Source organism: Mauremys mutica, chromosome 7, assembly GCF_020497125.1.
Source record: "Mauremys mutica isolate MM-2020 ecotype Southern chromosome 7, ASM2049712v1, whole genome shotgun sequence".
NCBI classification, from domain to species: domain Eukaryota; kingdom Metazoa; phylum Chordata; order Testudines; family Geoemydidae; genus Mauremys; species Mauremys mutica.
This window is the reverse complement of record NC_059078.1, coordinates 24,943,419-24,962,025: the sequence shown is the minus strand read 5'-3', so window position 1 is coordinate 24,962,025 and position 18,607 is coordinate 24,943,419. Positions and strand designations below refer to the sequence as shown.

The 18,607-nt window shown below is 42.7% G+C and overlaps 1 protein-coding gene across 1 annotated transcript in view; it reads right to left on the bottom strand.

Annotated features, from left to right (window-relative positions):
- Positions 1-7,481, bottom strand: part of ARHGEF3 (Rho guanine nucleotide exchange factor 3) — a 267,306-nt gene extending 259,825 nt beyond the window's left edge. Inside the window, exon 1 of the mRNA XM_045024310.1 lies at positions 7,312-7,481. Within this exon, the coding sequence (XP_044880245.1) occupies positions 7,312-7,352 (41 nt within the window). The 5' untranslated portion in view covers positions 7,353-7,481. The remainder of the gene's footprint in view (positions 1-7,311) is intronic.
- Between the last annotated feature and the right edge of the window lie 11,126 nt (positions 7,482-18,607).

Here is an 18,607-nt window from a genome sequence, read left to right as displayed (position 1 = left end):
TTTTTGCGGATACAGACTAACATGGCTTCTACTCTGAAACCTGAAAATGTAAACAAGCAGATGAAAGTAGGTGGCTCAGAGGATTATATATGGCATATAGAGCCTTTCACTCACCTGTCAACATCACTTCAGATCCATCCCAGGTTGGTGGTAACAATCTGTCATTCACTATCTGACACCTGTATGTGAAATGAGCTTATGTTCCAATCCAGTTCCTAGTGAACCAGTGCCCATTTTATAAAAAAAATACCATGTGCTAGGCTCTGTTTTTGGCAATTGCATTGGAACAGTCCAAGTTTTGAAAGGGGCAGGACCCTAAAATTGTGGGCCATAGGACCATTACATCAAGGACTATAGAACCCCATCCCACTGCTAATGGTGGTTCGGATGGCTATCACAGTGGTTCTCAACCTTTCCAAATTACTGTACCCCTTTCAGGAGTCTGATTTATCTTGTGTACCCCAAGTTTCACCTCACTTACAAACTACTTGCTTACAAAATCAGACATAAAAATGCAAAAAAGGGTCACAGCACATTGTTACTGAACATGTGCTTACTTTCTCATTTTTACCATATAATTATAAAACAGATTAACTGAAATATAAATATTGTACTTACATTTCAGTGTGAGCCTTGTCTGAAGCCGGAGCTCCTGGCGGCGGGGCTGAAGCCTGAGCCCTGCTGCTCGGAGCTGAAGTATGTAACTTAGCTTTGTGGGGCCCCCTTGTGGCATGGGGACCCAGGCAATTGCCCTGTTTGCCACCCCAAATGCTGGCCCTGAACTTGCAATCCCCCTAAATCTGTCCCCCAACCCTCCCTGGGGATCGCAACCTCCAGGTTGAGAAACTGATCTAGATGAGTTGAGTACCCCCTGGAAGACCTTTGAGTACCCCCAGGGCTCTGTGTACCCCTGGCTGAGAACCCCTGAGCAGGTAAGAGGGAAAAAAATGCTTGGAAACCAGACACCCTTGGAAGACCATGAATGCTGCTGTTAGTCTTTGCACAAAGGAATTTAAAGCAGGAGGCAATGGGGAACAATGCAAATTTGTACCATACTGAATCCAGAACCATTAACATGGTATTCTTTAATGCAGCAGAAGAATCACTAGTTTGCAATATAGTTCTGAGTGGGCTTAATCCTTTAGTTCTGAGCACCTACTTCTTTTTCCAGTGATCAGAAACCACAAAAGAACAAACCCAACCAAATACATTACAAAACATCCTAGAATAAAATTAAAGCAAGTTGATGGGAAAAATTTTAGTGCTGATGCCAGTGTTGCACCTGTTCTAAAGACTGGAGTCAACTTTCAGTTACTAAATGCCCTTGAAGGGTCCAGTCTGATACTCAACTCATTTCAATGAAAGCAGAAGTGAGTATGCTCATTCACCCCCACAAAAAAATGTAAATGCATATTCTTTCCAGACAGTTGTATTTCCAAAAAAGGGGTAGCTTTATGAAAATAGGAATTACAGAATGGCTGATACCATTGGTTCATCTAACCCGCAATCCTGTCTCCTGGAAGGAGCCATTAGTCAGTTTTGCAGTAATTTACATTGGTGAAATAGAGGACAAAAGGGTATGACATTACTACATTGATCAGCCTGGCAAACTACTACTTTTTGTTTGTTTGTTGAAAAACCAAAGGAAAGCAAAACATTGAAGTGATTTTAATAGGGCAGGAGGGAGGGGAAGGGAGTCCTCTCTGTAGACGAAAGTAACTTTAGTAGTTTATCCCGTAAAAAAAACAAACTCACTCAAGTGTTTCAGTACTCTGTGTCCTTCTCAGTAATCTCACCCACACACGTGAGCCCACGCACACACAAATGTTCTCTCATATCTAATTAGCCACAAAAACAGTGTTAGAAAACAAATCCAAACAATCTTTCTTAAGCCCCAATTTAAGAGGCCAGGAGTTGAATTAATTGAAACCTTTTATCATACAAGATGTATCCTCTAGTTCATACAGGAATTAATTCAGGGAAATTCTATGGTGTATGTTACACTGGAAGGCAGACTAGAGGATCACAGTGGACACTTCTGGCTTTATAATTTATGAATAAGAGTTAATACATTCTTAAGCACAGAACACTTTTGCTGTTATAACTTAAGTTTAATAGCAATCAAAGATATTTAATTCCAGTGAATTTGTTCCCATTAAGTCTCACCTGTCATTCTGTGGCAAGTGGAATGACTGAACAGGTCTGTGTTTATTTTTTCTAGTGTTAGAAGAGAGGCAAAATAAAAGGGCCATATAGTACCACTGATATACACGAACACTTGCCCAGTAATTTAAACTGTTGATTCTGCCTCTCCTCACCTCCAAACCACCAAAACTTAAATGGCACAATCCGGCCCTTAGTACTGACCTGTTACTGTCTTGATTTTGGCTGAAATCTTAGAAGTCATATGGGTGTAAGAAGCTCTGCTGATTTTGTTCTTCTGGTTCAAGTTAATATGGTTGTTGATGATCTCAAGTACACACAGTTCTACTTTTATATTAAAGACACTGCCTTTGTGTCTTCTAAGTCGATACTACACAGCAAAACAGTGTTGAAAGGTTCTTTCCAAAGATTATGAGAATTATTTCTGTTACCAATTCTAGTGACTCATACAGTTAGTAACATGTGAGAGGAATTTAACTCTATCCTCCTCAAAACACCAAACTTGAAAGCAAAGCATTTGAGGTGTTATTCAAAAATATTGTTCTAAGATCGTACTGGGGACAAATCCTGCAAATTTGCCTTGGAAAGAATACCAGAGTCACTTCTGAGGAGTATATTAAGTCAAATGGGCTTTTTGGTGGTTTCAAGTAATTTTTAAAAAGGAAAAATTATGAAGGTGCAAAAAATAAGCATCCTCTGGAACTCTAGAGAAACTTCCAACAAAGCACAATTATGTTTTGATCAAGCAAATTAAATGTCTTGATTTAATGCAGGCAACATTTAAGTAAAACATTTTTAGAGAAGAAGTGAAAGCAGATATACACACAATCACCAGTATGCCTAATCACAAGATGGTGCACATCCAAAAAACTGCTGCTCCCCATGCTACCTCTTTATGTCTTGCTTCCAACATCTCAAATGCAAAAATGGTTTACACCAGGGATCGGCAACCTTTGGCACGTGGCCCGCCAGAATAAACCTGCTGGTGGGCAGGACGCAGGACCAGTTTGTTTACCTGCTGCATGCGCAGGTTCGGCCGATCGCGGCTCCCACTGGCCGCGGTTCGCCATTCCAGGCCAATGGGGGCTTCGGGAAGCAGCGCAGGCCAAGGGTTGTGCTGGCCGCCACTTCCAGTAGCCTCCATTGGCCTGGAATGGCAAACCCCGGCCAATGGGAGCCGCAATCAGCTGAACCTGCGGACACGGCAAGTAAACAAACTGGCCCTGCCCGCCAGGCGGCTTACCCTGGCGGGCTGCATGCCAAAGGTTGCCGATCCCTGCTTTACACTCAGCAGAAATACACTGCACAAGAATGAAAATGAAAAGACAAAATCCAGACACCTACATAATGCTGAGTTTCACCTGCCTTTAAAAATAAAAATGGAATTTTCTACTTAACTCTAAATTATGATTCCTCTGGCCTACTTCCTAAAAAAAAAATCCTTAAAAAATTAGGGCTATTATCTCAAACTCCCTGTGCCAGAGCAGGGTGCTATAGGGCACATGGTTCAATATGTCTTGCCAAGTGTCCTTTTGCATGTTTAGTTTTCTGATAGGGTGTTTAACAGATTCACATATAAAGGGTAAAAGGAAAGTACATGATCCTAGAATTATCTTCAATCTGTAGCCTTTGAGACCCCCAATCCTGCAGGTGCTCCACACATGGGGGCTGGGGGCGGGAAGAGAGAGCAAGAGAGAACACACCATACCTATGGAGAGCAGCTTCCAGTATTGGAGCCTGACATGGTAAGTGACTCAATCTGTTCCATATTAGCTATACCAGTACAAAGTCCAGCATGGGTGCAGTTATACCAGTATAATTATTCCCATACTGAAAGGGGAATAAGCTATACTAGAATAACTATTTCAGTTAAAAAAAAATCACTCCACTGTCTGAAATAATTATAAACAGTACAGAAACTATGTGTAGCCACGCCTTAGTTAGGTGATTAGGGAGAAATAATAAAAACAATTAAAACATGTCCTTTTGTTTAGGCATTAAGGGCCTGATACTCAGATGTCAAGCATCTCAACTCTTACAGCTTAATCCTGAACAGTGTTGAGCACCTGTAATTTGACCAGGACCTAATAAAGGCACCTCTGGAAATTCAAGTACATTGTTTACATTTCCATGGTTTAAAGCACACCACTTACATGAAGCTCCTGTGCACTGCTTTAACCCCACCCCCCGATAATACACATTTTGTATAGAGATGTTTACTTCGTAATAGCTACTTTGGAGCTATGGCTACTTCAACGAATGTGTATGAGATATTTGTTAGTCACAGATTATTAGAGCATATTTATAAAGTCCTATATTTGATGACTAACATAGTACAATGTAATAACTCTATATAGTATATCAGTTCAAACTTTTAGTCTTGTGCAGTGTTTTAGCTTGCTTGCCACAGACTTTCATGGAAGTCAAGCAATTAAAACTCCAAAACACCATTCAAAACTTGAGGAACATGATTTCAGGAAAAAACACCATACAGGTTCACAGAAACTAACCTCCTTTCAATCGAAATCTTTTCTATTGATAAAAATAGCTGCAAGGAAGCAATTGCACAGCCTCACTTCCTCCGAGATAGATTCTGGTTAAAAATTTAAATAAAGAGACCTAGAAAATTAAACACAAAAAAAGCTAGTTTAAAATAATGTTAAAGGAATTGACTTAAACCCACAAAATTCTTTGAAGTCTCCTATTAAGAGGATCCCTCTGCCAATCATCCTTATGTATTATAAGTGAAAAAATGGCAATTCATATGGAATTATTGTTAGGAAGGAATGTGAGATTTAACTGAATTTAAGCTGCTTGCAATATAACTCAGTGCACACAGAAAACTTCAAAAGGATTCTAAGTGTATTTATTATAATGTTCGTACTAATGGGACAGAGGTTATCACATGTAGTACTCAAAATAATTACAAGCTTCTTGAACCTAACAGAAACTTTTAGGAACTTAAAATACAGACAATAAATTTAGTATTATTGAATATCAAGCTGAATAAGCTGAAGACTTGGAATAAGCCCCAACAACCAGTTAAAACTTCTCATTTACACCATTTATTCCTAGGTGTGTGTGGAGAGACATTGTCTGAGAGAGAGAGAGAGATCTTATACAAAACAACTCTCACACAAATCTCAGACCTTGAAGTACCTGGGCTCAGTTGGGCAAATTAAGAAGAGAATGTGGTTCCAACACTGAATTGGATGTCTTTAAACTCACAGGGATTAGGTGCATGAACCATATTTCAGGCAGTGCTGTGTAGTATACCTGGTAAATCTCCTTAAAAACAACTAAGTTTTATGGAATACCAGTACCATATAGGAAAGGAACAGCTGGTTCACAGCAAACAGGTTAACATCTACATTGTTGATGAAATTGTTTAGGGTGTGTATATATACACATACACCTTATATCTTCCAAAAAAGTCATACTTAAAAAGATCTGAATAAATTGACTGAAGCAATGCTTAGTGCAACCACAAAGAAGGCACATTTATAAACAATCAGGTTCATAACAGCCTCAGAAAAGTAGATGCAAAACATACTTAAAATATCTTGTTTGAGAGATTTGTAGCACATGATGGTACTGTTTTACTTTTAGTCACTCACTAAATATACCAGTTAACAAAAATCAAGAGGAGAATCAGAGCTTCAAAGTTTAGGTGCAAACTCTCACATAGTTTAAGTATTCAGGTCCAGCAGTTGAGTTTGAACCCATCTCTATGCAAAACCACACACTCCTAAAATCTAAATATTCCTATCTGGAAGACAAAAGTTAACTTCTAAATCCAAATTTAGGCAAAAAGTTGCTGAGCTTCTGCAGCTTTCATTCACTTCAACTCATTAATGACAAAAACAAAATACAATAGAACCTCAGAGTTATGAACACCTCAGGAAGGGAGTTTGTAACTCTGAAATGTTCATAACTCTGAACAAAATGTTATGGTTGCTCTTTCAAAAGTTTACAACTAAACATTGACTTAATATAGCTTTGAAACTTTATATGCAAAAGAAAAATGCTGCTCTCTCTTTTTTTTTTTTAGTGGTTTACATTTAACACAGTACTGTACTCTAGTGTGTGTGTGTGTGTGTGTGTGTTGCTGCCTGATTGTGTACTTCTGGTTCCAGATGAGGTGTGTGGTTGACTGGTCAGTTAATAACTCTGGTGTTTGTACTGTGAGGTTCTACTGTAGATCCTAATTATGATCCATGCATTTCCATAGATTACCTGCTGAAAAAGCAAGAAAATCCCTACAGAACACCTCACTCCAGATTCTATGCACAAATACTACAAGACCAACTAATAGCACAACAATGATCCCAGGGAGAAGAACTGCAAAATCCAAAAACGGAACTGAAGTTTGAGAAAGTCCATGAGGAGTGAGGCCGAAAATACTACAGTACATGTGCTACCGTGGCAAGTCACAACCTCTTGTTGTATCATTGATTTTTAAAGCACAACTCCTCTTGGAAATTAATAGGGATTTCTGCTCAAGACCTGAAGTAACAAACTACAGAAAACAACAAAACATTTATAAACATTTATACGGATAGCTAAGCAGTGGTGGCTGTCTTTACCTCAGATTACAAGAAACCTGAAAATTTTCTATACATTTCCATACACTGCGGTCTTTACTGCAGATTCTACCATGTGTGAAGCAGCTCACTGCTCCATACTTCCCCACTTCCCCACACAGTATCTAGTTTTATGATCTCTGCAATGAGTTTGTTATCCATAGCCATTAATAGTTACTACAGTTTCATGCAAGTGGAATCCTACACAAGCTGCAGAATTGGGGTCCTAAGTAGCTCAATTCCGTAACAAATGTTTGAAGATCAAAGAACGTTCTCTACCTTTTTACTGCAAAAGAGTGCATATGGCCTTATGTATAGATGAGAAAGTATCTACATACAAATATAAAAGCATGCTTATACATGTTCACAAATTTTTAGTAGTATGGCGAAAAATAAACATACCACCTCATAAAACCAAATTCTTTGGGGTAAAATAGCCCCTCACACTCACATTAAATTAGATCCATAGCCATTCCCACATCACAAAGGTGTCCCTGTTGAAGTGCCAACATTCCATGGAATGCCACTGGCAGAGAGTAAGAATTTAGCAATATTTCACACTTACTGTGCATAGTGGTTTTCCTCTTCAAAGAACTTCAAAAACATTAAAGTTAATTCACACAACTATCTATTACAGGTTAATTAACACTAGCTCTGTTTTGAAGTCTATACATAATCTGCTGTGTTTAATTTCAGAATCCTGTGTAATTACACAAACAGGGTGTGCTCTTTCATCTTCTTGGTATGTCAATTTTACAAAACTTGAGGCAGCATTGTGTAGAGACTGAGGTACAGGACTGACAATCAGAAGTTCCTTAGGTTTGATTCTTCTTCCACTTATATCAGTGTAAAGTCCCCATCCTACAGATACTTTCACAGAGTGACTTTGAACTCAATGGGTATGTCCACACTGCAGCTGGGAGCCAGCCTCCCAGCCCAGATAGGCACACCGGCACTGGCAGTACTCAAACTAGCATGCTAAAAATAGCAGCGTGGAGTTGCTGCACCCTGGGAGGTGCAAGCTAATCACCCAAACACAGACCTAGAGGGTTGGGTGGCTAGCCCACTCCTCTGCTAGTGTGGACCTTGCAGCCCTGTTACTTTCAGTGCACTAGCACAAATCTGTCTACGCAGGCGGGGAGGCTGGCTCCAAGCTGCAGTGTGCAGACATATGCAACGGGACTACCTGAGTGAGTAAAATTACTCACGTTGTAGAGAGTGAAATTTGCAAAGCAGCTTAACTCCCTTGAACTCCTTTGAAAACCCCAGCCTGTTTGCAGGACTGTGAAATAAGCAATTAACGGAGTAACACATGTGCCAGAAGAATCGGGCCACTATAGTGTAATTCTGGATTTGCCACTGACTCACTCTGTAGCCTTGAGCAAGTCACTTCACCTCTCTGCCTCTCTCCGGTGTAATACAAGGATAAATTAGTTAGTGTTTGTAGAATGCTTTGAAAATGTAGAGTCCTATTCGTTTCCCGCCTATTACCCTTAGGTATCTTTAGTACTGTAAACCTGACCCGGCAAACCCTGCCTGATATGTGAATCCTGCAAAATCCGTTGTGGTTTTCCTCAAAACCCGCTGCAGTGAGCACACACAGCCACCAATCGTTGTACCGCTTTAGATAGACAGGGGTGTAGTTAAAGCCGTACACACTAAAGCCCCCTGTCAGTCAGCAGGCTGGGAAAGAGCTGTGGTGTGTGGGGGGGGGGCAACCCAACCTACCCTGTACCGCAGCCTCGGCTAAGCTCGTGTGAATCCTCCCGTTAACCTCTAGATGACTCAACCTTCCCTCCGTGTCATGTGAGGGGAGGCGCTGCGGGAATCCCTCCGGGGGGCTTTCTCCGAAGCAGATGTGGCCAGTTCACCACACGGTCTCTGCTGTTCGCGGCTGTTTCGGGCTGGCCAGACGCGCCGCTCGCGATCTCCCCGGCAGGATCCGTCCCTTACCGCTCGGCAGGCAGCGGCATCCCCACCCCAGCCCCAAGCAAAGCTCCGCTCCCAGCCAGCTTCCCGAAACTCCCATGGAACCGGGCAGAACCTGAGGAGAAACCAGGCGCTGGCACCTCACCTCGTACCTTCCCGCTCCTCCTGGGCTCCCTGCATTGGCGGCCCGGAGCTGCAGCCAGGGCAGGGAGGCGGCGGCGGCGGCGGCCCGAACTCCAGCTCGCAGAGAAGAGGGTGCAGCCCCCGGCAGGGGCCGGAGAGCCCCAGAGCGCTCAGGGATTCCGCGGGGGCCACTTTTCCCGGCTCCCTCAGCAGGCCGTGGGGGAGAAGAAGGAGGCGACACAACGCAGCGCCCGGCCGTGCTGGGCTCCAGGAACTTGGAGCTGCCGCAAAGCGGCTGTCAGGAGAGGCTGGGCACCAAAATCCCCCACGCACACAAGCCAGGGAAGTCCGAGAACTTCACACGCCAGGCGTTCTCCGTTCAAGGACAGAGTCCCGCCCCTTGGCTCCTGTGTTCAACAACACCCTCCCCCCCGCACACACACCCCCGCCCGCCTCTCTCTCTCTCTCTCTCACATTCACGCACCCTCCCTCTACTCTCTCTCTTTCATTGCCCCCTCCCCTTCTCATTTTAGATCTTATCTCTCTCCCTTTTTCCCCTCGCACCCGCCTCATTCTCTTGTTTCTCCCGGACCCCTTTCTTTTTCTTCCTCCTTGTCCCCCAGTCTCTCATTCTCTCTTCCCGTCAGCTTCACATTCTCCCTACAGAGATTTCCTGGGGGTAATGACGGATGAACCAGCGAACCAAACCATCCATCTCCAGCTGTCCCCAGCTAAGTCCAGGGAGTTATCTCAGCTGGAGATGTACCTGATCCCTTGCCCCAGCTCTGCTCCTCTCTCTTTCTCCTGCCCCAGTTTTCCAAAGTTTGGATCTGAACTTCTCAATTTCAGTCATATTCTAGAAGGAGTCTGAATTGCTCAACACTTATAAATACACCACCCGAGCTTGGGAAAGTAGATCAGCAATTAAGCGGCAGCTTAGGGCTCATCTCTAATCATAATCTTTCTATGATACATAGAGTAAAGTTCCTGTTCTCTGTACTACAATACATCATGCCTACTTCTCCACCACACCCCATCCCATTTTCCATGTTACAATCTAGCAAACATTGCATATAAATGTGCATTGATATATTGTTCAAAGCAGATAAGAAAAAAGACAAGCAAAATCTACAGATAAGACAAATTACACAGTGTTGCCAACCACAAGCATCCAAAAATCACAGGTCAGGCACCCAGAAAAATCATGAATCATTAAACTGAATGGGACTTGAATAACATGAGTAGGATCTGGCCCTATTTGACAAATTTATCCAGTCTGAAGCAAGAAGTGAAAAACAATAAATTAACAGTTGACACCAAATGTGTCAGATTTTGGGGAAAGAAGGAATATCAAATAACAGAAAATATGCTAGAACAGTCCCTCTTGCTCAGGACAAATTGGAGAAAAGTACAGATAAATCAAACAAAATTTAACAAAGATAAGTGCAAGTAGATGGAAAGCTCTTTGGGGCAGAGGCTTTTTACTGTGCATTTGTACAGTGCTCTGATCTATTATTGAGGTTCCTCAGCACTACTGCAATATAAATAATGACATGAACAAAGAAAATAAAAATCACAAATGCAAATACAAAATAAGAAGCCAATGCTGGACAGTATTACTGCATAAAAAGACCTGTGTGGAAGAGCTGATGGAAAAAAATATGATTCCATATGAGGACACTTTATAAAGCTAATGCAATCTTGCAATATTAATCTTGGGCTATCAAAAGTAAATGAATATCTATGAGAAACAAACATACCAGAAAATTTAAAAAGAAGTGGTTCACCACAAAATGTATCCTAGAGACAACGGAAACATTTAAAAGATATTACAGAATAATCAGTTGAGGGCTCTGGTCTATGGTTAGATTTTCCACTTTAAACCTAACATTTTGTGATGAGATTTAATTTCTCAGATATTTCAAAAGCACTGTGGCCAGAAATAAGATATAGACATGGGTAGCCAGGCCCAATTTTTAAAAGATACGTTTTTAACCCCATGATTTATGCTTCAGTTTGGGATCTTAAAAATAAAGTTTGGACTCAGCTTAAGACATGTTGTGGGGAAGTTCTAGTATAAGGATAAAAATGAAAACAGTCAATTTTAAAGGCCGGGAGTCCTCAAAGTACTCTAAAACATTTCCTTTTAAACATCAGCGATAGTTAAACTGGAAAAAAATAGCTATCAAGAAGACATATGTTATTATTCCTACAAAAAATGTAATAATACTTTTGTAATTTATTTTGATTTATTACTTCTTAAAACTATGGGCTAGATTTTGAGCCTTTTCCCAATGCTCTGAATGTGCAGGAGGAACCTCTTATTCCCCTCTTGTTCCTGATGGTGGAGGAATTTGCGCCAGCCCTTTATAAGGTGACATATTCCGCTCCCCCTCAGACTGACTCAGTTCTGTAGGTTGGCATGTTGGAGGCAGAGCCAAAGTTCCACCCATTCCCTGCTATTCTGTAAGCCCTCCCCACCCACCTGCTTGTAGCAGGGAATAGTGACCCCATGAAGATTGTTCCCTCTACACCTGGAGCAGTAATTTAGGCAGATCACACAGAAATAAGACTGCTATTTAAGCCCCTCTGCAGCCACATTAAGGCTAACTACTTTCACTCAACACCACATTATGGGCAAATTCATGGCCCCAATGCACAGCCCAAATATCATTAATGGAAAAGAGGAGTCTTTGCGGCGGCAGCAGTAATACTATGTATGGGTATCTATATCTGGTGGGGGCATGAAATCATGACCTTTCTTTTCCATCACTGAAAAACCTCCTTCTCTAGAAGCCCCAGCAGAGTGGTGCTATATAATATATATGGGGTGTAGGCCTCTGCTCCCTATGTCTCTTATCATGCAACAAGAGGACACTAATTCTGCTGCATTCAGGACCTTCCACATGCTCAGAGGAAGTGACAGCTTTTGCTCCTATGTTACATCCTAATTGTAGAAAAGCACCTAGGTATTGAATATTACCAAGTGTGGTGAGACCCTCTGTCTAGACAAGGGGTGGGCAAACTATGGCCCAGGGGCCGCATCCAGCCCTTGAGAAGTTTTAATCCAGCCCTCGATCTCCCGTCTGGGAGTGGGGTCCGGGGCTTGTCCCACTCCAGAGCTCCAGATGGGGAGCGGGGTCAGTGGCTTGCCCCACTCTGCGCGTGCCATGGCTCCGCACGGCTTCCAGAAGCAGCGTCATGTCCGTCCTCCGTCTCCTATGCATAGGGGCAGCCAGGGGCCTCTGCGCAGTGCCCCAACCCCAAGTGCTGCCTCCGCAGCTCCCACTGGCTGGGAACCATGGGTAATGGAAGCTGCAGGGGCGGCACCTGCAGACAGGGCAGTGCATAGAGCTGCCTGGCCGTGCCTCCGCATAGGATCCGGGGGAGGGGGGGACATGCCACTGCTTCCGGGAGCTGTTTGAGGTAAGCACCACCCTGAGCCTGCACCACCAACCTCCTGCCCCAGTCCTGATCCCCCTCCTGCCCTCCAAACCCCTTGGTACCCCCCTGCAGCCCCAACCCCTCTGCCCCAGCCCCATTCCACAGCCCGCACCCACAGCCAGAGCTCTCAACCCCCCTCGCACCCCAAACCTCTGCCCGGAGCCCCCTCCCACATCCTGAACTCCCTATTTCTGGCCTCACCCCAGAGCCCGCTCCCCCAGAGCCATCACCCCCTCCCATACCCCAACCCCCAATTTTGTGAGCGTTCATGGCCCGCCATACAATTTCCATACCCAGATGTGGCCCTTGGGCCAAAAAGTTTGCCCACCCCAGTCTAGACTCTAGGCCGGGGTGGGCAAACTTTTTGGCCCAAGGGCCACATTGGGGTTGCAAAACTGTATGGGGGACCAGGTAAGGAAGGCTGTGCCTCCCCAAATAGCCTGGCCCCCGCCCCCTGACTGCCCCCTTCAAACCCCCCGATCCATCCAACCCCCGCTGCTCCTTGTCCCCTAATCACCCCTCCCAGGACCCCCCATCCCTAACTGCCCCCTGGGACCCCATCCCCTATCCAGCCCCTCCTGTTCCCTGTCTCCTGACTGCCCTGACCCCTATCCACACCCCTGCCCTGACAGGCCCCCCGGGACTCCCACACCTATCCAACGCCCCCCATTCCCTGACCCCTATCCACACTCACACCCCCTGACAGCCCCCCTCAGGACTCCCACGCTTATCCACCCGCCCATTCCCCATCCCATGACCGCCCCCCCAAACCTCCAGCCCATCCAACTGTCCCCTGCTCCCTGACTGCCCCCAGGATCCCCCGCCCCTTATCTGACCCCCTGACCATGCTGCTCAGAGCAGCATGTCTGGCAGCCACGCTGCCCGACTGGAGCCAGACACACGGCCGCGCTGCTCAGGAGTGTGCAACCCCACTGCTCAGAGCATGCCACGTGGCAGCGTAACTGCAGGTGAGGGGGGACAGCGAGGGAGGGGCTGGGGGCTAGCCTCCCCAGCGGGGAGCTCAAGGGCCGGGCAGGATGGTCCCGCGGTCCAGATGTGGCCCGTGGCTGTAGTTTGCCCACCTCTGCTCTAGGTTGTGCTCTGGGTTTTTTGTGTATGCAAAATTCCCACTTACTTTATATAGGCAACAAACGTTCAGACCATATAAGTACTGTTAATACATAGGTGCAACGGGAGCTAGTCTATTGAACTAAAGATGTTGTGCAGGTAGATTGAACATGTTTTATTGGTCTAACTTATTATTTTGATTATTGAAAGATGATTGACTCTACCATGCATTAAAGTCTGCAATAGACTTATATTTATGTGTTTATCATTATTTGTTCATTATCTGATGTTATAATATGGAGGTGAAATCAGACAAGGATAAGTTAATGTTTCTTTTAAATCTCAATGAATGCCAAATATAATTAAAAACAACATGGAACATGGAGAAAGGACAGAAAAGGGGGAAAACACAAGAGGTTTAAACTAGTAGAACAAAAAGAAGCAGAAAGGAGTACAAAGCAGTTTTAATTGGAGGTAACAATGAAAATGCCTAAAAAATCCCCTTTTGGAAATCATTTAACAATGGAGAGTTGACCCTGAAGAAAGAAATGTCATTCATTAGAGACTGGAATTGTGCTAACAACTGTAAGAGTAAATTACAGACATGCACTATTGCCTTTCAAAAAGGCGTGGTAGTTGTGAGCTATTCAGCCAAAATAGATCACAACAGGCAGAGGATTATTGTTCTAGGGATTATTGCATAACTAACTTGTGTTTTGAGAAATAGTTGTAAAATGGGACAGAGAAAGCAAATTGGTTGGCTGAGGACAATTCCAAGTCATGAACCTAGCCAGAGTATATCAGTAATACACTTGCATTTATTTACTATGTATTCATAGCCAAAGGTGTGTGAGTGCCTTAACAAAAGATTAACTAAAAATAATGAGGAAAAAAGCAAAATGGCCCCAAACAAATCCTAGGACTCTTGTCAAGTCTATACTAAATTGTAGCACAGCCAACGAGTGAAGCTTGTGAAACCTTGGTTTTTGCACTTCACACCTTGTTGTGATTTGAATTGTGCATTTTCAATGCTGCGCTTATATGTATATATATATTTGCATTTAATTTATGTTAATTTAAAACTGATTATGAAGTCAAATGACAAGGGTTCATACCATTTATTTTTAGTTTAAAATATGACAAAATATAGAATTTTTTAATATACTCATGTTTTAAATAAACATTTTACATGTTTTGTTAAAAGTAAAATATGCCATTCAATAAATGGGTCAGCATTCTCCAAACAAATATTCCTGCACTTGTTAAGTACTAAAGGCAGTCAAAGCATGTGGCTATGCTATGTCTTGCTGATTTCACTGTAACTTTATTCCAACACCACTTCCATTAACTATGTATTGCCCAGTATCAGAGGGGTAGCGTGTTAGTCTGGATCTGTAAAAGCAGCAAAGAGTCCTGTGGCACCTTATAGACTAACAGACGTATTGGAGCATGAGGTTTCGTGGGTGAATACCCACTTCGTCAGATGCATGTCATGTATGTATGTATGTATGTACTGCCCAACACTTATCCTGTGAAGAGACAGTGGTTTCCTTTTTAACTAACACCTAACCCAAATCTTGGCGTGTTTGCAAATGCTATAGTAAAGGGCAGCCATCTACCTTCCTGTTGCTGACTCAGATCATGTTTTTATGGGAACCACCCACAAGATCAGAGCGAATTATTAAAGAACAATGGGCTAATTCTTCTCTCCCTTATATATATATATTACACATATTACCCTGGTGTAACTCCACTGAAGTTAATGAAGTTACTCCTGATCTGCAAGGATGTGAAAGGAGAATCAGGCCTGCTGGACTTGATTCATCCCTGCACTAGCACAGGCATGAGCAGTTGAGAGGAAATGTATTCTGGGAATACCGGGAGTTGGTACAACACCATGTATAGGCTGGAGAAGCTCTGTGGGCTGCCCTAACTTGCATCCCTGCTTAAATGGCTCCTGTCGGATATCAGGAATTCAGAATTACCAGGATACAGTCTGCCCCAATTCCACCCTTGCTCTGTACTTATGTCTCTGCTGTCCTCTTGTGCATACCAGCCTGTCCTAGAATGCCCCTCCACTGGAGCGGGTGCTGTAGAGGTTGCACAGAGCCTGCTCTACGCACAGTATACCAGCCTCCTCACTGGTGATTCACTGTGGGAGGGCTTGTGCCCGTCCTATGGCCTATGTTTGCCCTGCTAGCTATTATAAAAAGTGTACCTATGCTTTGAGCTGGAGGTGTAAATTCCAGCTCAAGGAGACACACCTGCACTAGCTCTCATCAAGCTAGCATACTAAAAATAGCATAGCCATGGTAGTGCAAGCCATGGGAAAGGCTAGCTGCCCTGAGTATGTATCTATGGTCCAGATGGGATTGTACAGGGGTGGCTAGTCCTTCCCACTGCTCACACCATCAAGGCTACCCGCTATTCAGAGCTAACACAGGTATGTCTCCTTAAGATGGAATTTTCACCTCCAGCTCAAAGTGTAGAAAATACCCAAAGGGGCTATTGAGCATTGATTAATCAGGCCTGATGTCACTAATCAACAATACTTACTGATGGGTTACCAACAGCTGAGAGAGTCTGAGTTATCAGTAAAGGCCCAGGCATGGAAGCCAGAAATTCCTGCATTTTGGTCACACTGCTGACACGAACTCCATCTGTGACCCTAAGATCCTTATCTATGTTTCATTTGTAAAATGGGTATAACAACACTTACAGAATTTATATTCCTGGATGTGCATTTGAGGATCAAGGCCCCAGTACTGTAAAGTGCTATACACCTCCAAGGTTTTACAAACATATTGATTAGCACCTTATGCCACTGATGTTAGTAGGGCTATTTGAGGAGTAAGATAATATTCAACACAAGTAAGAGTATCAGAATGTGGCCATTGTAAAGAGCTTAGAAAATGTTAATGACAAAGTTATATAAATCTTCAATGATATGCTACTATATTTGTATAGTATACAGTACTCTCACCAGGGTGCTATGGTTAAATCAGGCAGCAACCAGTCAGAGCAAAAATATTCTTAGAACTGTGTATTTCAAATGTTACTGGTGGAGTAAAACCCTCTTTGATGTATAATCTTGCTGGGCACTTTTTTTCTTGACGCACAGTTTAGTTTGGTATTCATGTTACAGATTAATGGAACAAATCTGTTCCCAGTGTGTTCAATGTTCCCTTTTGGTGCACTGGACATCTATTCTTCTGACAGGTTTAATCCTAATGAGCATGGATTACAAACTCATTCTCTGAAGACTGGAGAGGACTGAATTATATTTTCAATTAGGGTCTATGGATCTAGGCCAGTGGCTTTCAATCTTTTTTTCATTTGTGGATCCTTAAAAAATTTCAAATGGAGGTTCCAACCCCTTTGGAAATCTTAGACATAATCTGTGGACCACCAGGGTCCACCATTAATTCAAAGATAAAGTGTGAAATATAGCCCGTAGATTGTAAGCAACATGTTAACTAATAATATTATACTGTTCTATTCAGCATCATTCAATAGAAGCAGTGGTACTGGACACCTTTACAACTACCATGAAGGGAAGCCCAGCTGTGGTTTGTTTCTTTCCTCCCGGCTGACGGGGAACTCATTTGGAGGGTGAGCTCAAGCTGAGTCAGAAAGAGACAAAATATTAACAGTCCTACTGTTTACAACTGTATTAAACTGTGACAAATGTATGTTGGGGGCGGGGGAGGGAGGCAGAGTGCTGGTTGCTGTATCCACTACTGCATCCAGCTAAAGTAGACAGGGACAACAGCTAGATATTTCTGCTCAAATGATCAACACTGAGATGTCTAGCATTGTTGGCATTCAGATCATACTCGTTATGCTTCAGAGTAAACTCACAGTTGGAAAAGATGGAGACATTTTACACCTGTGAGAGGTATTCTTAGAGGCTATCCGTCGACAAACCCAGGAATTATGGAGAACATGAATAGCTTGTGATAATGAGTTCTTACTGTAGGTAAAATCAAATAATTTCTGGCAAATTGAAGAAAAATTACCTTTTGACTGACATATGATTTAATCTTTGGCTCCCAACAGTTTCAAAATAATTAATGTCTGATCGTTTATATGTTCAGAATACTCAAATTTTATGTAGTGTGCATATTTTATATATGATATATAACTCACATAGACAAATAATTCTGTGAGGGAATTTCAGTAGCAAGTCACCACATCATTTAAATCTAAGATTAAAAAGAAAAAAGAAAGTTAGGCTTCTGGTTTTTATTTTATTTTAGGGAAAGGAAAACCAAGATATAGTGGAAGAACTCTAACTTGTGCCAGTTCTCACTGCTAGGGAAGATTTCATTGTCATTTCATTCTTAAAACAAGCAAACAAACAAAACCCCAGTTGTTAGGATGTTTTCTCTAGTGGCAACAATATAGTATATTTGAAAACACTGAAAAGTTGCATGATTGTGACCAGTTAGTTGTTCCCTTCTTAAAATTCTTCTAAAATCTCTGCATATTAATGGTGGAATATGGAATATTATAGGATTTCTGCATTGACAAGATGTCTTAAAGACATCTAGAATGTAACAAATGCACATGAAAACTTCCCTGAAATCAATTAAGTTGCACCAATGTACGGGGGGGGGGTAGAATTTGGCTCACTAGTTAGAAATCAGAGGTAAAATCCTGGCCCCACTGAGAAAATTCTCATTGATTTCAAGGGGGGCAGGATTTCACCCTAGATTTCTATGTTAGTTTTAGCTGATGAGTAATTAGGTTTGTAGTTAATTGATTTCATACTAAAATACATTTAAGAATGTTTAAAGGAGACTTGCAAACTCTCCTTTAAAACCCCAGCAACTTCAGTAGCTAGATTCTGAATACACTCAAAAATCCAGGCTAAACGAAATAGCACATTATTAGTTTAATACATGATTTTTGGTCCCTTGCTATACCTGACCATACTGACCACTGACTTTCCCCACTCCAACTGAAGCCCCAGCATGCACTATTTTATGATGTTACATTGATCATTAAACCCTGCTGCATGACGGAGCCAGCATATGCAGGTAAGGAAATGCCTATGCTTTAAGTATGAAATCGTGTTTTTAAAGAGATCTTCTAGATGTGTAGTTTCAGCTGGATACAGGATTCTTCCACTTCATGTTTTAAATGTGTGTGTGCTGTTGAACTTGCTCTTTCTTCAGAGGTTGCTCAATACTTCAGCAGAGAGCAGATGATATACAGGGGTGGCCTATCTTTGAAAAATTAAACCAGGTAAAGTTCATAGAATGTTTTGCATCCATACGCAAATGGATTACAAG